We start from the raw sequence: 19,666 nt of genomic DNA on the forward strand, positions 1-19,666 counted from the left end.
TACATCAAGATGAGACATACTTGTAAAGAATGTATAGGAATACAATATGCTCCATTCTCTTATACACTGTATCTTTTTATATAATTTTCCAAGGATCTGTCAGTTCCTATGTGAATATGCATTAAGGAAAATTCACTCGAACATCATTTGTATTTTCGTGTATTAATGCAATGCATATTGGTATTAAGCGGAACGATGAAAAATTAGTGAGCGCGTGAACGCTCTTATTAGTTAAATTAAATAGTAATATTTACTTCTCAATCTGACTGTGTGCCGTTTTTGCCTAATCCTATGATTATCTACACATATACACACACACATACAGACACACATACCATACACACAACACACAACATATACGTGTATAGATTTTTACACTTAGAAAATGTAATAATATACAAGAATGTAATATACGTAACAGTATACATAAAATATTTAAAAGGAACATGATTGTTTACCTATGAATAGTTATGTGAATATTTTTTATTTATTAAATTTTCTGCCACATTACGCTATTAAATATTATTACAATTGTATGCGTGACAGAAAATGTTTAATTGAAAATTTCTTTTTCGTGGCAAAAACGGTACATATGTATACTCGTTTATTCAAGTTTTATACCACTTGTTCATACGTTAAGAGAGAATTTATAATAGACTAGTTTTCGGGTTACGTTCTAAAACATTTTCTCTAAGGGAAATTTCGCTCGGGAGATGAGTAGGAACCAATTGGAAATGCTCGAGGAGGTTTCGGGATGGCCGTCGAGTAAAATTGTCCCGGGAGAAGAAGGTTTTGGAACGTAACTTTAGTATAATGGAAAAGGAATATGAAATAATACTTATAAATATAATAAGTAAGCAAATTAACTTGGGAACGAATATAATTAATTGTCGCTAATAGAAATAATACATTGCGCTAAGTTTTGGCTATGACATCTTTTATTTGCATCATAATTATGCGACTTGTTTCGGAAGAGACACGATGCATAAGTGCGTTTAAAATATTTTACCCTTCCAACCATGCTCTAAAGGCTGATGTTTTGAACAAATCCCTCCCTATCTGTTCCCCTCTCCATTCTCTCATCTCCTTTTGAAACTCTTCGTTTTTCATCCCACTCTTCCTCTTTATTCCTTCTAACTCATTTCATCTTTTCTTCCCTCCTCATCTCATCTACGCTTTCTTTTTTATTTCTCTGCTGTTTCTTTCTCTCTTCTGCGTTTGTTTCTTCATTCTTTTCTCTTGCTACATATATTATTATTTTGTCTGTCACTTTTTGCTCTCTATTTTTGCATTTCTCCCTGCTCTTTTCCTTTCTCTCGCTTTTTATTCTTATTTTACTTTTGTCCTTTCTTCCTATTTCTTTTTCACTTTCATTTTCTATCTTATGCCTTTTCCTTTTCTCTCCTACGCGGCTCCCTTTCTATTTCTCTTTTCCTAGGCTTTATTCTTCACCTTTCCTACATAATTATATATATAGATAGAATTAATAACACTAACAAATAAGTATTCTGTTACTTCTTATTCTGTTTGTTTGCAAATAAATATCTTTAGTATATTCTGCGTTATTACGACGTTGACAACGTGAAGATACGGTCACACAGTTTTCTACACGAATATATACTATCTCGTGCGTGCTACGACACAGGCATGGCTAAGGTACGACAATAAAATTTGCTGAGGTGCGCAGAAATGCATTGATTTAAAATAGTACTGCATGAGGCAGCACGTTTAATATTTTTGCGATATCTACGTCAAAGTTGTAGCTTATAAACTAGTATTGAAATATCTAAACCGTTTTTCCTGTGGAAATATTAAATACTTGTCCATACGCATGATATAACGATAATGTTATATAATACTGCCTGCTATGAATAGAGAGAAATTGCAGAAGTAAAATAACGTTGCAATATAAAATTAAAGATTGAAACAAATACAACTTCGTTTCTAACGAGTGTTAATCCCTTCACTTTCTAATAATTACATTCGCAATAGCACGTTACTTTATTTATAATTCATTTATTTAAAGAATAGATTAATTGTAAAGGATTCATGCATTTTGGAGGCTAAACTAATTATGAAGGATTAATGCGCTTTTGTAATAGAGAAGAACTCCATATTGTTGCAAGTTTACACGTATGTGTAGTACACGGTGCGTTAATTAGGGATGGGCAAAATTTACTTGATTATTTAAATACATAGATGCCTTTTCACGCTACGACCCGAAGCGAATTAATGCACCGCACTGTGTACGCACAAGATAATACACAAAATTTCGATAATTTCAAATAGCTTGCAGACTATTCAGCGTGTCGAGGAATATTTCGAGCCGAAATTGTATGGGATTGCAAGAGAGATATCAGTTACAACAATTATTTTTATTGTTTGTATGTTGAGTTTTAAAGATTAATTACGTTGAATTTTTAAATACCCTGCCCGCAAACTTCAACCAATCAGGTTGCTCACTTTACCGCCATTTTTCATGCTAAGAATAAAGCCTATCACACAATGCCAGACAACAGGCAATAGGAATTAGGGAATAGAATTTTTGACGCGTTGGATTCGTCGGAAATTTTCTTCCAACCAATCCAACGCGTCAGAAATTCTATTCTCTGCTCCTATTGCCTGTAGCTTGGACTTTAAGTTCCAGCATGGTGTAAAGATACAAGGTGAAACATTGCGCATGTGACCAATTTTTCGGGCAAATTGTTGATTGGCTCTTCCTGCGTTCAACCGCAATGATTTGCAGTTGGACGGTCGGGGCAAATTTCTAATTGGTCAATTCGGTAGTTTGGGCCACTTTTGATTGGTTGACACCGCGCACCCGCCAGATTGCTTCACCTTGTATCTTTACACCATGAGTTCCAGCATCGTGGACACAGGCCTTTATAGATACGTGTAGATAGGGTGAGTTCGTGCCCCTTGTATGTGTATACTTCATCCTTGCATCCTTGGGTGCTCGTGTGGTGAAACTCTCAGTAGCAGTGATCTTTTCTGCAGAATTTGTCTCTAAATCTAAATTTGGTTTTTCTAAATTGAAATATGAACGAAATAGAAAGCCTACGGCTAAAAGTCTTAGAACTTGAAAACAAATTGCGAGGAAAAGAAGATAAAGACAGTCATGCGACGGAAACGAGGGGAAGGATCGAACATATGTCAGATGAAGTGGTGGATTCGAATCCGTACAGGTAGATTTAAAAAATGATCCTTGACGTTTTCGGATCACTCACATCACTTCGGTACATGCAAAAGGCTTGGGCAGATTTTCCAAGTCTTGTCGACTTACAAATTTTGCTTACTTCGTAATCTTTTTCAGCCGATTGATGGCACTGAAGCGTATGGGTATCGTTGAAAATTATGAAAAGATACGAGAATTCACGATAGCTATTGTTGGAATTGGTGGCGTCGGTAGTGTAACGGCAGAAATGCTGACAAGATGCGGCATTGGAAAGGTATGGTACATCGACGTATACCGTACGTTAATGAAAATCGCTGTGCCTTATATTTTACTAAATGTTTCAGTTGATACTGTTTGATTATGATAGCGTAGAGCTTGCAAATATGAACAGGTTATTTTTTCAACCTCATCAAGCAGGTCAGAGTAAAGTCGAGGCAGCGGCGAACACTTTGCGCGGCATAAATCCTGACGTGGCAATTGAAATACGCAATTACAATATCACGACTATCGATCACTTCCAAGATTTTATGAATACGATAAGGTATATAAGTTAAAATATATAAGTTAAAAAATGTCTCTTCAATATGAATTAGTCCGTTTCGCGTCTACACATTTCTGTGAATACCTTTTTAAACGTTGACATGTGTTTTCCAGTCAATTTAAATTCATATATTTTTTTGGCAGTAATTCCAGTTTGAAAAACGGTCCAGTCGACTTGGTGCTGAGTTGTGTCGACAATTTCGAAGCTCGCATGGCAATTAACACTGCGTGTAACGAACTTAATCAGAAGTGGTTCGAGAGTGGCGTGTCTGAAAATGCAGTGTCCGGCCACATTCAATTTATTGTGCCTGGCGAAACAGCCTGTTTTGCAGTAAGATTTCAATTCAATTTATATGTAGTCGAATAGTGTATTTTGTAATACAATGGTTTTCCCCTGGAACTAGACGTATCGGACAAAAATATTTAAGCTTTATAGTTTTAAGATGCGAGCAACAAATGCTTCATGCTATACTTTATAACATTAACATCGTTGTCGTTTAAAAAACTGTTTGCACAATTCAATTTTTTTAAGTTATTTTGCATAAAAATATTAAAGTAAAATTATCAAAAAATCAATAATTAATATTCTGCCACTTTTATATAAAATATGAAATATTTCATGTTTGAATTATTTTACTTTTGTGTACAGAATAATGAAATGTGTATGTGTGAATCAATCGCAAAGAAAATACAATTAGTCGCTTTTAAAAAGAAAAGCATACAGTTGCAAATTGCATGTAGTGAGCCTAGTCTCAAGTGATTGCTGTTTTAAGATATGAATATGAATATTTAAAGAGAATAAAGTTTTTGTTAGAAAATGTTTAGCTCAGTAAAGAAATGTATACATATATCATTTAAAACAAGTCATCTGTTATAAATTGATTATCCTATCGTTTTTAGTCTTTTTTAAATTTCGATTATTTTATCAAGTTTATTCTGTAATCATGTTATTGCTATGTTTAAATTTTCAGTGTGCTCCACCTTTGATCGTAGCGTCCAGCATCGATGAGAAAACTCTGAAACGCGAAGGAGTATGCGCTGCATCATTACCTACTACAATGGGTATTGTAGCAGGTTTCTTGGTCCAGAATACTTTGAAGTTCTTATTAAAATTCGGAAAAGTGTCTCATTACTTAGGTTACAATGCTATGGAAGACTTTTTCCCAATTATGACTTTGAGGCCAAATCCAAATTGTGATGACGCGCACTGCAAGCAAAGGCAAAAAGAATATTCGGCACTGCCAAAGACCCAACAGAAACCAATTGTTGTTGAAGAGAAGCCTGTACACGAAGATAACGAATGGGGTACATATAAGCAAACAGTTACAATCTCTATTTGAAATATCATATTCGTACAACGAATTTTTCTCGCCAGGAATCTCCTTGGTTGATGAACGTAGTGATCACCCAGACGAAATATCGCATGTATCAGCGACTCCAGGTGTACGACATGCGTATACTGTACCCACGTATAAAAATAATTCGGAAGAGGAACAAACTGTTCCCGAGTCTACAGGAATAAGCTTAGACGAATTAATGGCAGAGATGAAGTCTATTTGAAGATAATTTAATGTAGATTAACACATTCCATCCGAGGACAATGTAACATAGATTAACACATTTAAAAAAAATCTATCTTTTATATTTACATAATCGTATGTACTGTAAGTATTCTATTTTATTTATATAATTTTTCAATAACGTAGCGCAATACTTTATGTAACCAATTTAAGTTGATTCATAAAAAGATTAATTGTGGGCGATAGGACGGTACTGTTTAATTTCCATAATTTGATATCGGGGCTAAAACAATCTTTTCGAAATATTTATATTTTTAGATATCGATTTCGAGTATTAATATAAAGACTTTTCTATTACCTCTTTTTTTTTTTATTAAGATATAATCTGATATGAAGGAGGAAGATATTATACGTCAAATTTTTCGAAACATAGAGATGGTCCCTCTTCTTCATACTCTTCTCTCGTCACCAAAAGATTGGAAAAGATTGCATCTTGTGAAAGTTGCTTCCCGCCGCACCATGCATAAGTAATTGGACTAGAAGTTGGAAGGATCTTATTAGGTTTTTCATCGAATAAGTAAACAAAATATATATATATAAATATACAATACTCTTGTGGTAGGTAGACGTTCACAGGATATTCGGCTGGAGCTAAACTTCTAACTTCTTTATAGACTCTATCTTTAAATCCGGGAAACTTTGCGTTACCACCGGTGAGAATAATGTTGGATAGAAAATGGGGCCACATTTCCTCGCTGCAAGCCTTTATGGAGTCCATAATAGCTTCCGGAATGCCCATTTGTCGAATGCCGACGTCGGATGGATGAAATAATATCTCCGGTATCGCAAATCTCTCATTAGTTAAACGCAAGATCTGCTGCTCGTTCGACGGCTCCGGGTCCTTGAGGTATCCGCGTCTCAGGGTCGTATAATCTGGCAAAACGTAATCTTTAACAATAGTGTTCTTCTCCAATTTACACTTGGCTTGTTCCATGTCCTTGAAGAAATCTTGAGATACGAAACAGCAGTCCTCCTTCACTTGATTAATCACATACGTCTCGTCCATAACATGCAGCTGACGATAAGATATTATCTCCTTCAGGTGATTTGTTAAAAGTTTACCACCCACGTCTATTCTTCGAATGCCCTCCTTTATCTTCGTGTCATTAATATAAGGAATGATGTGCGTAAAACTGTAACCGCTGTCCACTACTATACAGCATTTCGTAGCCGGATACTCCGCTCTGTAATTGTAACACGAGAGGCTCGCCGTGTTTATTCTCAGGAGACTGTGACACTCGTACTCCTCGAAGAAGATCTCCGTCATGGCTTCCTGAATACTTGAAAAGTTAAATATAGGCTCGGTCACTATTACAGACAGCTGGCTCAGGTTAACCGAGCAAGATTCCTTCGAGACTATATAGTCCCACACAGTTTTCTGAATGTCCCAGTTCACCAGGTAACCTTTTTGAAAGGGCAAGATATAAAATAGTCCCGAGGCGTCTCTGCATTCTTCAATTTGATTTCCTATGAAGGGCCTGCGACGTTCGCTCTTTGCCTTCATTATGCAATTCGGTACCAGTCTGCAACATTTTCGTCGGTTAACAAATAAACGCTTTCTTACTGAATGCATACATTTGCCTGCTACTTCGGCTGCGTTCGGGGAGACGCTATCAGCGCGCTGGGGCTCGATCACGAATCTCTCCCTAGCGTAAACCCGTGAGGAGCGAAGAATTTCATTGACGAATTCGACATTTTTATTTGTCACGAGTCCCTGAAAGCATCAGCCCATCTTCGTCGAGCGAGGATAGAAGACGCTAAAAGCGCGCTCCCCGAACGCGCACCCCTCAGGATACTTACTTGGGCGACTCGCTGGCTAAACCAGCTTTTGCTGTGCAAGCGCCGTTGTCGAGAATGAAAGTGGAATTAGTCATGTCGCGGATAAAATTTTTAATTGCAGTATATATAGGCCGAGCTTTCGTCTGGTTAAGGTTATGGGTCAGTTAGTTCGACCCAGGTCGACCACATGTATGCACACAACTGTCGCTGTTCGTTACGTTCCGTTTCTCGTGAGCGTCGAGCGCATATCTGCGCCATGGTCGAGCGTCAGTCAGCTGAGCCAGCATGAAAAGTAGACCTTAAGGTCTACACAAGCAAAGATGGCGGTTCCCTCGGTCTCGCTAAATACGCGAAATAAAAAGCATTTTTTAGGCGTACCGGCACCCTTGGGATATGTCGCTGGTGTTGGTAGAGGGTAAGCCAGACCTAGTATACGACATTTACAAATACTTGTCTCTATTGTTAACTACGGTGGGTCGTAACCATTGTGATTTGCGCGACTAACCTCTCTGTCCGCTTACCAGGGCAACTGGATTTACAACGCGGTCTGATATCGGTCCCGCTCGAGACGCCAACGACGTTTCGTAAGTAGCAGAGCTTATTGTACAGGTGAGAAAACGTCGGGACTTACGGTGCATAATCATTCATTCTGATTCATACAGAGACGACAGACACGCTCCGCCTACAAAACGTGCGAAGAAGAAGGAGGAGGAGGAGGAAGACGAGGAGGACCTGAACGATTCAAATTACGACGAGTTCTCGGGATATGGGGGTTCTCTTTTTAGTAAGGTAAGCACAACCGTCTCTACTTGATAACGGCAGCAGACAATAATGCCCTCGTTCCTGCTAGGATCCCTACGATAAAGATGACGAAGAGGCAGACGCGATCTACGAAGCTATTGACAAACGAATGGACGAGAAGCGCAAGGAGTACAGGGAGAAGCGCCTCAGGGAAGAATTGGAGCGATATCGTCAGGAACGCCCCAAGATTCAGCAGCAGTTCTCAGACTTGAAAAGAGAATTGGTTAACGTAAGCGAGGACGAGTGGAAGAACGTGCCCGAGGTGGGAGACGCGAGAAATCGCAAGCAGCGTAATCCAAGGGCGGAGAAGTTCACCCCGCTGCCAGATTCTGTACTGGCGAGGAACTTGGGCGGCGAGACCTCCACCAGCATCGATCCGTCTAGCGGCCTGGCCTCTATGATGCCAGGTGTCGCGACACCGGGCATGTTGACTCCCACGGGGGATCTTGATCTCAGAAAGATCGGACAGGCGAGAAACACATTGATGAACGTCAAGCTAAACCAGGTTTCCGATTCTGTGGAAGGCCAAACGGTAGTTGATCCAAAGGGATACCTCACGGACTTGCAGAGCATGATACCTACTTACGGCGGTGACATAAAGTGAGTAAAAATTCCAAGGAGATGCGTACGCAGATGTTTACCAAAGTTGGAGCACTATTGCAACAGCATTTTCTTGACACCAAATCAAGTAAAAGGAATCGCGTATCATTTTTCCTCACGATAAACAGTTATCGCGATATCGTGTGATGAATATTGAAAAAGTTGTCAAGTTTTCTTTGAATATCTCGAAAATTATTGGACAACTAAAAACATGTTTCAAACAAAAGTTGTTCCAATTAATTAGTAGAAAAAAATGATATAATAAGAACTGGAGGTTTCAGTTTAAAAAATTAAAGGTGATGTCAAATTAATGACACCATCTTATGTCCCCCTTGAAACCATACAACTTTTGTCTGAAACATTTGTTTCTAAAATGCATAATTTTTGAAAACATTTAACAATTTTTTTGTCCTTGCAGCGACATAAAGAAAGCCAGATTATTGTTAAAATCTGTCAGAGAGACTAATCCGAATCATCCTCCTGCGTGGATTGCGTCGGCGCGTCTGGAAGAGGTGACTGGAAAGGTTCAAGCGGCGAGAAATTTAATAATGAAGGGATGCGAGGTGAATCCCACCTCCGAGGATCTGTGGTTGGAGGCAGCTAGACTGCAACCGCCTGACACGGCGAAAGCAGTGATAGCGCAATCGGTACGTCACATACCAACGTCCGTGAGAATTTGGATAAAGGCCGCGGACTTGGAGACGGAGGTGAAAGCGAAGCGGAGGGTGTACCGAAAGGCGCTGGAGCACATCCCGAACTCGGTGCGACTGTGGAAAGCGGCCGTTGAGCTGGAGGAGCCCGAGGACGCGCGTATCCTGCTCAGCCGTGCGGTCGAGTGCTGTCCGACGAGCGTGGACTTGTGGCTCGCCCTCGCCAGATTGGAGACCTACGACAACGCGAGAAAAGTCTTGAACAAAGCCAGAGAGAATATTCCGACTGACAGACAAATCTGGACTACCGCTGCCAAATTGGAGGAGGCGAATGGCAATAAACACATGGTGGAGAAGATCATCGAGCGTGCCATATCCTCGTTGAGCGCGAACGGGGTAGAGATCAACAGGGAACATTGGTTCAAGGAAGCTATGGAAGCTGAAAAGGCGGGAGCGGTACATTGTTGTCAAGTTATCGTTAAAGCCATTATTGGTTTTGGAGTAGAAGAAGAGGACCGAAAACACACCTGGATGGAGGATGCGGAAACTGTGAGGCTCTTCGTCTCGTTTTCTATTAACGCTAAGGCCCGTATTCTGAACCCTAATAAGTCTTCTGATTGGCTGCAAGCCACTTTTACAGGCGTTTTTCGACAAAAGAGGATTCAGAATACGGGTCTATGGATTTAACTAAAATTAATATTCACGCTAAGAGATGTGTATTGTTTGCAGTGCGCCCAACAAGGAGCCCTGGAATGCGCCAGAGCTGTTTATGCGTATGCGTTAACGGCGTTTCCCAGTAAAAAATCAATTTGGCTGCGCGCCGCTTATTTCGAAAAGACATACGGCACGCGAGAATCATTGGAGACTTTATTGCAAAGAGCGGTTGCCCATTGTCCCAAGAGTGAAGTGCTCTGGCTGATGGGTGCTAAATCAAAGTGGCTGGCTGTAAGTAGATTCATGTGCGCAGTTACATTAATTACATTTTATTTGATTCTCTTAATCGTCGTTCCTTATCCTCCAATTCCATTTTTTCAGGGCGATGTACCGGCAGCTAGGGGTATCTTGTCTCTTGCGTTTCAAGCTAATCCAAATTCCGAGGAGATTTGGCTGGCGGCAGTGAAGCTCGAGTCTGAAAACTCAGAATACGAGAGAGCGCGACGTTTATTGGCAAAAGCCAGAGCGTCCGCTCCGACGCCCAGAGTGATGATGAAAAGCGCCAAATTGGAGTGGGCCCTTGATAATCTTGACGCAGCGTTGCATCTCTTGAAGGAAGCTCTCGAAGCCTTCGACGATTTTCCTAAATTGTGGCTAATGAAAGGTCAAATTGAGGAACAGCAGGGTTACTTGGACAAAGCGATAGATACATATAATCATGCGGTAAACGATTTTTCTCTAATCTAATAACGCAAGCACAAAAAGTGGATATTTCCTTTTCATGCCATTTTATTGCAGATCAAAAAATGTCCAAACTCAATACCTCTGTGGCGTCTGCTTGCGCGATTGGAGCACAAGAAGAACCAAGTGACTAAAGCGCGTTCGGTTTTGGAGAAAGCGAGACTTAAGAATCCGAAAAATGCTGAATTGTGGCTAGAAGCTATACGGAACGAATTGAGAAATGGTGGCGCGCGCGACATGGCAAATACACTGATGGCTAAAGCATTACAAGAATGTTCGACGTCCGGTTTGCTCTGGGCGGAGGCAATTTTTATGGAGCCGCGACCTCAACGAAAAACTAAAAGTATCGATGCTACTAAAAAATGCGAACATGATCCACACGTTCTTCTGGCGGTATCAAAGTAAGTTTTCTTTTAAAAAAAGGTTTTCTCAATATAAAAATATAAAATTATTATACGCAATTAGAAGATTGACTATCTTTATACATTAAATTCGTTCCTCTTCTATTCGTTTCTCTCCCCTCTTCCTTCTACCCTCCTCTCTCTCTGTCTGTCTCTGAAATAATACAAATATTGTATACATTTTTCTATTGTAGATTATTTTGGTGCGAACACAAGATTTCAAAGTGTAGAGATTGGTTCAATAGAACGGTGAAGATAGATCCAGATCTAGGAGATGCGTGGGCATATTTTTACAAATTTGAATTGCTGAACGGCACGGAAGAGCAACAAGAAGATGTAAAGAAGAGGTGCATTGCCGCAGAACCTCATCATGGCGAAAATTGGTGCAAGGTTTCCAAGGATATAGTAAATTGGTGTCTGAGTACAGATCAGATCTTGGTACTAGTTGCAAGAGAGTTGCCCATTCCGATATAAAGTAGAAATTACGTAAAAATGGCATAAATTAGAATACAAATATCATAAATTTTTAGTATAATACATCGTATATGTGTGTAAGTTTGTAAATAAAACCGACAACTCTAATTGACTCTATATTCTCTATGACCAGTGGACAAATTGGAGACTTCAAAAGAAAATTAATTTTTAATAAATATACAATGTCCTACACCATTCAGCTAGGCTCTTCTTCGGATTTAGAAAGAAATATCTGCAATAAATATTAGAAATGTAGGAAGTCTTCTATCTTTTTACATGAATAACGAAAATATTAAAATTTATCTAACATTGTAATTTAGTAAATTACAAAAGCGCCTGTTTGACAATTGATCAAAATAATTATAATGCGACCCGGGCTGTATCAGTTTCAAAAAGTCATTCAATATCGACCATCGTGTACAGAATGAACCGTCGACACGTGGAAATAGACTGCTGATCGTGGCTGGTCGCAGTTGCGGAAGATTCGCTCTATCCATACGAATAGAGTAAGATAAAGGTTTATGGCCAATATTGATCTTCGGCAGAAGGCAAGGCCAGGAAGAGAAGAAGAAGAAGAAGACTAGAGTGAAAGCCTGAGACTCCTGAGAGGTCGGTAATTGTGAGAACCTGAAAACGCATTCCGTCCTGCCTGGTAAACTTAATAGGTTACCTCCAAACTGTTCCATTACATCGGCCCTTAATGTGCGTATTTGTGATAGTCGATATAATTTTACGTGCATGAGAAATGTTGCGACGAAATTTTTCTTACTGCGTTCAGGGCGATATAAGAGCTCCGATTAAGAATTCTACTAGTTAGGTTAGGTTATTGATGCATCTCTTATCTCAGGCTTACGTTTTCAGGTGGCAAAATCTACAGCGATTGTTGTGGGGAGATTGAAGAAGAGTCAGATTTCTTGTGTTGTAATTTACAAGTATATCACGCGCAATAGAAACATGAGTTGTCAGAGGGGAAATGCTAGTCGTTCGAGACCTCCAAAGCACCAGAATCGCACGTCGTTTAAAAACGATCTGCACGACAAGTCTAAAAGGACGAAGCAAATTAACAGCACCGAGGTTGCGAATGTGTGCGAGCGTTGCAAAAAAATAATAGAGTGGAGGATCAAATACAAGAAATATAAAGTGCTTAAAGCCCCGATGAAGTGTATCAGGTGCGAGCAGAAAACTGTGAAACACTCTTATCATAATATCTGCTTGCTTTGCGCCAAACAGCAGGGAGTCTGCTCGAAATGCGGACAGAAGAAGGAAATTGTAGAAGGGAAGCCCAGCCAGGCAGAACAAATTAAACTGGATGCCGAATTTAGAGAAATTCTGAAAACAATGTCTGAACGAAAGCGAAGAACATTCTTACGCTATATGGATCAGCAATCGAGTATGTCGCGTATTATGAATAGAATATTTTTTATGTACACGTATACTATGTGTAACAGACAAATGTTTTCATGTAGTAACCCGCACTTGTCTTGCGTTTCTTTTTAGCAAAGAGTAAAAAACCTAGCAAATCTCGCACCTCCGAATTCAGTTCTGACACAGATAGGATTGACAGCGAAGACAGAAGTGAAGATGAAGCAGGTCTGAAGAAAAAGGAAGATTTATTAATGAAGCTAAAATCGTTAGCAATTGAAGAAGATGACGACGTTGATAGTGATACTAATGATGAAGGAGAAAGTGATAATTTTGATAGCGATGTTGATGACTTATCCTGTATTGAAACATGTTCTAAATAGAAGGAGCTTTTAGCTGTAAAACATAATCTTTCTACGTCATTTTTACAACAAGTCACCGAATATTTGAGCGTACATATACCGATTGCTGTGAACATATCAGCTTCAAGTTCACACCTTCATGTTTTATTACCAATTTCATGAAGATCATCATGTCATAAGTTTTAATATTATCCTTTAAACTCGTATTTATAGGTCTTTACGTTTTATTGCGTTTTTTTTTACATACAATTAAACCGACAGTAAAAATGGAGGCCAGAGAAAAACCAAGAGTGCTAAGTTGTACCATAAAAGGCAAGCTTGATAATTATTCATTTTGAACGACGCAACTCATTTTATATTGATATGAATTTGTGAATGCAGGTCCCGGCCCAGTTTACAAATTGCCAACGTTAATTGGCTACAACAACCACGATCCGTCTCGGCATAGAGGTCCAGCATATAGTATACGAGCTCCAACTGGTATCAAGACTTATGTGATGGGGCCTGGTCCTCATTATGATATCAGAAATTTAACAAAATCTGGACCAGACAACCCACCAGCTTATACAATCAGAGGAAGGAAAGTATGGAGCTGTGAGTATAAAAGATAGTGCCTTCTTAACTTGTGAGAGACGCGGGAAATTAATATTGATTCATCTCTGTATTTTTTAGTGCGTGACCACGCTCCTGGACCCGGAGCCTACTCTCCCGAGTTGTGTCCACCGATGAATCACAATCGTAGAGCACCAGCTTACAGTATCAAGTCACGAGGGATAACCAAGTTTCTAGACGAAGGGCCTGGACCGAATTCGTACCTTTTGCCAACATGCATAGGGCCCAGAGTGCCCGATAAATCAGCTCAGGGCGCATTTTCTATGTAAGAAAATGTGGATAGATCTGTCGTGTTATAATTATATACACATATGTGATAAAATCATCTCTTTGCCGAAATACTATTTATAATACAACATAATGTACTTCATATTTTTCAGCATTGGTCATCGCAAGACACGCGAAGAAATTGTTGGCCCAGGCCCGGCCGCATATATCAAAATAAACTATGATACAATAAAACGACGGAGTCCGGCGTACAGTCTAAAGGGAAGACACATTTTAGAAAATATTTATCACAGTCCGGCACCGATCTTTTATCCATTATACGATACGCGAAAACGTTCGCCTATGTATTCGTTTGGTATAAAGCATAGCGAATGCACCGGAATACCCATGACACAACTGGACGAGGAATGATTTTATAATTAAAAATTGTATATAGATATTTTTAATATTTATGCAATAAATCTCTGTTGCTGCAAGGTTTAGCGCATCACGTACATATCACGCTATATTGTATTATACTATATTGCATTGCATTACACGTACGCGCACACTCATAGGTAATATATTTTAAGTGAAACAGGACCAACATAAATCTAATCAAACACGAATAATTATAATATTTTATTTTCGGTTAGAGCTGGATCTTTTCGTAGTCTGACATATAATTCTGTAAACATTTTACGTACACATAAAAAATAAATAAATCTGAAATATAAATACAGTGCGAGTTACTAGCACAGTTTATTTGTTATAAATGAAAAAAATCTCATATATGTCTCAGTCATGTAATATCTAATTATATCTCAGAATTATATCTCATGAGATTTAATTCTAAAAATTCTGATGATTTTAGAATTGGATATAATTAGATATTACATGATTGAGACATGTATAATTAGATATTTCCATTTTTTCCCGGGAAGCAATTGTTTTCACGCCAAAATGGAATCAAAATCATAGTAATGTGACATGTGCTAATACATTATACGTTAAGCAGAATTTCCAAATTTACAAGTGCAAAAATGCCACCAAAAATGAGACGTGGAAAAGGCAGGGGTGCTGAAAATGAAAAAAGAATAGAGAGAAAGGGCGCCACTACGTGCCACTTTATCAGTACGCATTCGTCAGATCTAATTTAAATATTGTGTGTGGAGGTGAAAGCAAACGTAAATTTTATATAATATTCCAATAAAACAGTAAGTCACCCAAAATAAAAATGTGAATACTGTTATATTAAACAATTAGTACCTTGTTTAAAATATTAGTACTCGTCAATCTTGAACGCTTCTTGGTGTATTCACATTTGAGAGAATTCCACACAAAATTATTAAATATTTATTATCATCTATTTTATGACAGCTCCGGGACCTAAATATCAGCTCAAGGCACTTGTCGGCTACAGGGACCACTGTATTTCAAGATATCGAAATCCAGCATATACGATTGGCGGTCATCGTGTCGTCTTCAAAGTGACGGAAAGTCCAGGACCGATATACATGACCGAGGAACGTAGACTCAAAGGATTTACCTTCGGACATGTCGCAAAACGTTGCGGTAAAAAGCTCCTTGCTCGAGCAATATCATTGTTAATCACTGTTACAATGTTTTTCTCTCTTGCACTTGGTAGAAATTGTGTTCGGGCCTGGTCCGAAGTATAAGTTGCCGGACGTTCCTCGTGGTCCTTTCTTTTCAATCAAATGGAGAACCAAATTGAGGAAATCTAGTGAGACGCCAGGACCTTACTACATCAAACCCATTGCTGACGCGCCAGCCTTTTCCATGTATATATTCAGACTCTTTTCTTCTTTCATTCGTTTTAAAGTAATTCGCACATGAATTATTTTATTGTTCGCAGGGGGCTGCCTCCAGTTGCAAAAAAGCCTGCGATTAGCCCAGGTCCCTATTCGTACAACTTGGACGTGGTGAAACCGAAAGCACCGAAGTATACTATAGCTGGTAGACGAGCATTACAATGGATTTCCGAAGGCCCAGGTCCGATATACACCATCCCACCATTCAAACCGACCCCCGCTTTTTCGTTTGGTATAAAACACAGCGAATGTGCACCACCCTATATTACTGAATGCGATGAACAGTGCTAATGCCGATGAAGGAACCGTTTACATCGAGTTATCGGACTCGTAAACGTCTATTAACATTATTGAGTTCACGGATTGCTAGTAACGACTTGTAAATCAAATTAAATCTTTCTACTTTCACACACACATATTCTTAATTGTTACTGTGTACCTTTGATTATTTTAATAATGGATTCAATAGTAAATTGGACAAATCCAATTGTTCTTTGCAAGAAACACCAGTCAACTCTCCCCCAGTGGAGTGGCTGAACAACTTCCAGTATTCTTACAGGCTCCAATGCGATTATTGTCACTTTTACAGCACTATCATGTTTTAATTTTTCCTTCAGTTTGCGCCACGGTAGGTTGATTTGCTGTAATAGAATAGAAAATTCGTAGTTAAGCTGTATAGTATTTCAATCACGTTTGTAATGCTGACTCCGAGAAATGGACTGCATACGCCTCTCCATAATTACCTGTAAAATATCCTTATATTCTGCAGTGCTACATTGAATTTCATAAGGAAAATTACGATACATTTTAAGATTACATACTCGGTAATTTTTCAATATTTTTCATTTCACATTTCACATCGATTTCATAGTACTTTCAGCAAAGTATTTCCACTGGAAAACTTTTATGAGAAATAACATACCTTTCTGCAGCATATACCGTATAGCATCACTTTACGTATTTTGTAACTTGATATCATATAATTGTTTTTGCACATGCAATAAATTATTACAATATAACGATTACAATGCTATGATTAAATTATTGTAATAATATAATAATGAACAAACCTCAATGTTGAAATAATACATGTATATATTTCTTTGGATAAGTCCATTTTGATGTCGTAGTACAACGTCGCATAGAAGATGCAGATTATGATTTTTATAATAACAGGTTCACATCTATCGAATATAAAGCGACCGCAAAAAAGATAAGTTTTCTTAGACGTAACTGCTAAGCGAGCGCTTCGCACAGAAGGAAGAGAAGGAGTACATAATATTAAATACGAACGATTTTTGAACGACAAACATTTTGAGGAAAATTACTGTTACGTTTCCGAGATTACAGTTAAAATTCGAGATCATAATCATACAGCGATGCGCTTTGCGCGTTAAAAGTTGCAAAATCAACATCTGAAATTTAATAAAATTGGATGCACATTTTGTATATTGTAAAAAACAGACAGTATGACGAGAAGGCACATATTTTACGATCATTAACTGCACGGATGGTGGACAATTACATACTCTGAATTTCGCAATCAATAATACTGTTCGCTTATATTGATTGCACTTATTACAGTTGCTTGCAATAACAAGTGTAACATTATACAGTATACAGTATGCTGTATATCGAGCAATAGCTGAAATACCTAAATGTACTAATTTTTTAAAGCACGCTAAAACGTTATTATTTCTGTTGATTTCACCTCCTCGTTCCAGTACGGTAAATACCGATTATTGAATCTTTAATGAATATTGGCGGCTAATAAAACATGAGTAACGTTTTCAATAACATTGATATACGATTTACGTGACGATAACGTGATAAGGATCACAATTTCATAGTTTTAATCGATTTACAGATACAATTATCAGCTATTTCTTATACTTGGTGCCTGATTCGTTGGTAGTTTTCATCCACGTTTTTACAATCGACAAGATAGCGCGTGTTCGTAGACAAATGCATTTCTAGAATAAACATTGCAAAATGATTGCCAATATTTAGACGGAATAGATCCTGACAATAAAAGGCGTGTGATACTTAGTTTATCTAGTCGTAATGCTCGTTTGATTTCTGCAACTTGTATTCTATTAAAACTAATTGTAAGTATACTTTGCGACTCGAGACAATTTGTTATAATTGTGATATGGTTGATGCGTTTTAGTATTTAATTTATGGTATTCACTATGACTAGCATTTAAATTTTACACAAAACGTTTGAGAAAAGACGAACGTAATTAAATAAACACGTCAAAAAGACGGATAGAAACACACAGATATCTATACAGTAAAGTATAAATGTAAGTATACGCATGCGTTGTATATACATAATATATGTACATATAAGGACATATGCATAATTATATTTGCTATTATTGTTACGATATTGTTAGAAATTATTATCGTTATTACATGACATTTTACGAATATAATTAGAAATTTGTATCTTAATACATGTCATGTATATACATATAATATTGTAAAGATGTACTGTTGGTATCGTAAAACTTTTACGTACATCGTATACACGAGAACAAGATTGAGCAAAAATGATTCGTCGTGTATTATACCATATGTATGTACACAAGCGCACTGTGTACATGTCCTTTGTACAATATATTTATTAAACACATTAAAATCTTTTCTACAAATAGAAGTTTACTTCTAAGCGATATTTCTAACGCTTGTTTCCTTATAAACAATGTGATAATTGTTTATACAAATATATTAGAGCACGACTTTTTAAAGGCAAACAAATAATTCAATCTGTATCCACAGTAATATTGTCCTGATTATGTGTAAAATATATAATTATTGCAATTAATTTAATAATTACTTTTCAGAATAAAGCTAATACTTCCATTGAGTATCTTACAAATGTAATATTGCTTTTGATTCTTCATATCGATGTACAATTTCGAAATACTTTGTTTTTTAAAGGAGCACCAGGCTCGGAACTAGTTATAAAGAAGTATTACATTCAAAATCGACATATATTATTTGCAAACTAATTGTCGAAAACTTTTTTACATCAAATTCAATACCTAGAATAATGGAAATATTCATTAATATTTCTTACTTTATTGAAATATTCAAAAATATCTTCTTTTGAAACAGTCTGAAATATTAAAGTACACTGAAATTTAGAAAAAAACATGTGAAAATCTTAAGTATGCAAAATTATATTTTCAGTAAGATTTTTATAGAAAGTCTCACACACAATTACCTCCAATTATCTCCAAAATAGATCCAAATTATTCAAAAAATAAAAATATGAATTTGTTATTTCTATTCACGATTTGACGATTTATCTCAACTCTTTTGCTGCGTGTACATATAAGTAAATATCGCCCTAGCATAGCTACAACACCATTCAATGTAATGCAATATATCCAGCATAATATAGTGTACAGAAATGATTCAGTTACACAGAAATTATAAAGTTGCTAAATGCACTCGAAACAAATAACGAATCAATCGTTACAATAATTAACAATTAAATGAAGTAACGTTGAAGTTACGTCAACATTTAAGTAACGTTTGCTGAACACGCTTGAACTCGCTATTTTCCTCCCGCGATTTTTTAAACAACTATAATACACAATTAAAATATTTCTCTAATTTCTCTAAAATATTTCTCTATACACGTTTAGGCTTTTTAAGTACAAGTGTGTATATCAAAGTTTTATTTTCAAATAGTTGCAATTGTACTAACGCAGACTGGCTTAGTTCATTAAGAACGTGTCTGCGTGATATGGTTCGCTTTCGAATGGTCCGTGGAGTCTGACGCAGCTGAAAGTGCGTTACGTGTAAGGCTCTAAATACATGTCGAAAAATTATCGCGAGTAAAGTAGCCGGCAGTAAGGATAATAAAGCTACAATCCTCGCGA

General features: G+C 37.6%; 6 protein-coding genes across 7 annotated transcripts; 5 read left to right on the forward strand and 1 right to left on the reverse strand.

Moving 5' to 3' along the window:
• The first annotated feature begins 2,940 nt into the window (after window positions 1-2,940).
• Window positions 2,941-5,478, forward strand: LOC105568263 (ubiquitin-like modifier-activating enzyme 5). The gene is made up of 6 exons (XM_012023768.1): window positions 2,941-3,185; window positions 3,314-3,449; window positions 3,520-3,716; window positions 3,860-4,046; window positions 4,687-5,020; window positions 5,091-5,478. Exons 1-6 carry the CDS (start codon window positions 3,040-3,042, stop codon window positions 5,273-5,275), a joined length of 1,185 nt encoding a protein of 394 aa, XP_011879158.1. The 5' UTR covers window positions 2,941-3,039; the 3' UTR covers window positions 5,276-5,478.
• Window positions 5,267-7,298, reverse strand: LOC105568262 (actin-related protein 6). The gene is made up of 3 exons (XM_012023767.1): window positions 7,096-7,298; window positions 5,847-6,818; window positions 5,267-5,771 (listed from the first exon to the last, which is right to left on the reverse strand). The coding sequence occupies exons 1-3, from the start codon at window positions 7,167-7,169 to the stop codon at window positions 5,642-5,644; spliced, it is 1,176 nt and encodes a 391-aa protein (XP_011879157.1). The 5' UTR covers window positions 7,170-7,298; the 3' UTR covers window positions 5,267-5,641.
• A 75-nt stretch (window positions 7,299-7,373) lies between these two features.
• On the forward strand, window positions 7,374-11,503 carry LOC105568264 (pre-mRNA-processing factor 6). Its single transcript, XM_012023769.1, has 9 exons — window positions 7,374-7,489; window positions 7,599-7,658; window positions 7,737-7,863; window positions 7,925-8,475; window positions 8,894-9,674; window positions 9,855-10,070; window positions 10,161-10,502; window positions 10,578-10,921; window positions 11,116-11,503. The coding sequence occupies exons 1-9, from the start codon at window positions 7,395-7,397 to the stop codon at window positions 11,393-11,395; spliced, it is 2,796 nt and encodes a 931-aa protein (XP_011879159.1). The 5' UTR covers window positions 7,374-7,394; the 3' UTR covers window positions 11,396-11,503.
• A 415-nt stretch (window positions 11,504-11,918) lies between these two features.
• On the forward strand, window positions 11,919-13,163 carry LOC105568266. Of its 2 annotated transcripts, none has more exons than XM_012023771.1 (3): window positions 11,919-12,004; window positions 12,257-12,785; window positions 12,893-13,163. In XM_012023771.1, exons 2-3 carry the CDS (start codon window positions 12,350-12,352, stop codon window positions 13,138-13,140), a joined length of 684 nt encoding a protein of 227 aa, XP_011879161.1. In that variant the 5' UTR covers window positions 11,919-12,004; window positions 12,257-12,349; the 3' UTR covers window positions 13,141-13,163. The 2 variants fall into 2 exon arrangements, with proteins under 2 accessions (XP_011879161.1, XP_011879162.1); XM_012023772.1 differs by lacking the exon at window positions 11,919-12,004 and adding an exon at window positions 12,021-12,097.
• Window positions 13,164-13,259: 96 nt separating this feature from the next.
• LOC105568265 (outer dense fiber protein 3-like) lies at window positions 13,260-14,752 on the forward strand. Its single transcript, XM_012023770.1, has 4 exons — window positions 13,260-13,431; window positions 13,501-13,713; window positions 13,792-13,996; window positions 14,112-14,752. Exons 1-4 carry the CDS (start codon window positions 13,386-13,388, stop codon window positions 14,368-14,370), a joined length of 723 nt encoding a protein of 240 aa, XP_011879160.1. The 5' UTR covers window positions 13,260-13,385; the 3' UTR covers window positions 14,371-14,752.
• A 347-nt stretch (window positions 14,753-15,099) lies between these two features.
• On the forward strand, window positions 15,100-16,809 carry LOC105568268 (outer dense fiber protein 3B-like). The gene is made up of 3 exons (XM_012023773.1): window positions 15,100-15,513; window positions 15,587-15,740; window positions 15,815-16,809. The coding sequence occupies exons 1-3, from the start codon at window positions 15,312-15,314 to the stop codon at window positions 16,059-16,061; spliced, it is 603 nt and encodes a 200-aa protein (XP_011879163.1). The 5' UTR covers window positions 15,100-15,311; the 3' UTR covers window positions 16,062-16,809.
• The last annotated feature ends 2,857 nt before the right edge of the window (window positions 16,810-19,666 follow it).

This window comes from Vollenhovia emeryi, unplaced genomic scaffold (genome assembly GCF_000949405.1).
Source record: "Vollenhovia emeryi isolate VEMERY1.0 unplaced genomic scaffold, V.emery_V1.0 DF939130.1, whole genome shotgun sequence".
NCBI classification, from domain to species: Eukaryota; Metazoa; Arthropoda; class Insecta; order Hymenoptera; family Formicidae; genus Vollenhovia; species Vollenhovia emeryi.

Coding starts and splice junctions, on each gene's coding strand:
- LOC105568263 (XM_012023768.1), top strand. CDS start 3,040: ATGAACGAAATAGAAAGCCTACGGCTAAAAGTCTTAGAACTTGAAAAC. Junction 3,450..3,519: donor CAAGATGCGGCATTGGAAAG/GTATGGTACATC, acceptor TAAATGTTTCAG/TTGATACTGTTTGATTATGA. Junction 3,717..3,859: donor GATTTTATGAATACGATAAG/GTATATAAGTTA, acceptor TTTTTTTGGCAG/TAATTCCAGTTTGAAAAACG.
- LOC105568262 (XM_012023767.1), bottom strand. CDS start 7,169: ATGACTAATTCCACTTTCATTCTCGACAACGGCGCTTGCACAGCAAAA. Junction 6,819..7,095: donor TTAGCCAGCGAGTCGCCCAA/GTAAGTATCCTG, acceptor AAAATGTTGCAG/ACTGGTACCGAATTGCATAA. Junction 5,772..5,846: donor AACGTCTACCTACCACAAGA/GTATTGTATATT, acceptor TCCAACTTCTAG/TCCAATTACTTATGCATGGT.
- LOC105568264 (XM_012023769.1), top strand. CDS start 7,395: ATGGCGGTTCCCTCGGTCTCGCTAAATACGCGAAATAAAAAGCATTTT. Junction 7,659..7,736: donor CGAGACGCCAACGACGTTTC/GTAAGTAGCAGA, acceptor TGATTCATACAG/AGACGACAGACACGCTCCGC. Junction 9,675..9,854: donor GGATGGAGGATGCGGAAACT/GTGAGGCTCTTC, acceptor TATTGTTTGCAG/TGCGCCCAACAAGGAGCCCT.
- LOC105568266 (XM_012023771.1), top strand. CDS start 12,350: ATGAGTTGTCAGAGGGGAAATGCTAGTCGTTCGAGACCTCCAAAGCAC. Junction 12,786..12,892: donor CTATATGGATCAGCAATCGA/GTATGTCGCGTA, acceptor GTTTCTTTTTAG/CAAAGAGTAAAAAACCTAGC.
- LOC105568265 (XM_012023770.1), top strand. CDS start 13,386: ATGGAGGCCAGAGAAAAACCAAGAGTGCTAAGTTGTACCATAAAAG. Junction 13,714..13,791: donor AGGAAGGAAAGTATGGAGCT/GTGAGTATAAAA, acceptor TGTATTTTTTAG/TGCGTGACCACGCTCCTGGA. Junction 13,997..14,111: donor GCTCAGGGCGCATTTTCTAT/GTAAGAAAATGT, acceptor CATATTTTTCAG/CATTGGTCATCGCAAGACAC.
- LOC105568268 (XM_012023773.1), top strand. CDS start 15,312: ATGACAGCTCCGGGACCTAAATATCAGCTCAAGGCACTTGTCGGCTAC. Junction 15,514..15,586: donor ACATGTCGCAAAACGTTGCG/GTAAAAAGCTCC, acceptor TGCACTTGGTAG/AAATTGTGTTCGGGCCTGGT. Junction 15,741..15,814: donor GACGCGCCAGCCTTTTCCAT/GTATATATTCAG, acceptor TATTGTTCGCAG/GGGGCTGCCTCCAGTTGCAA.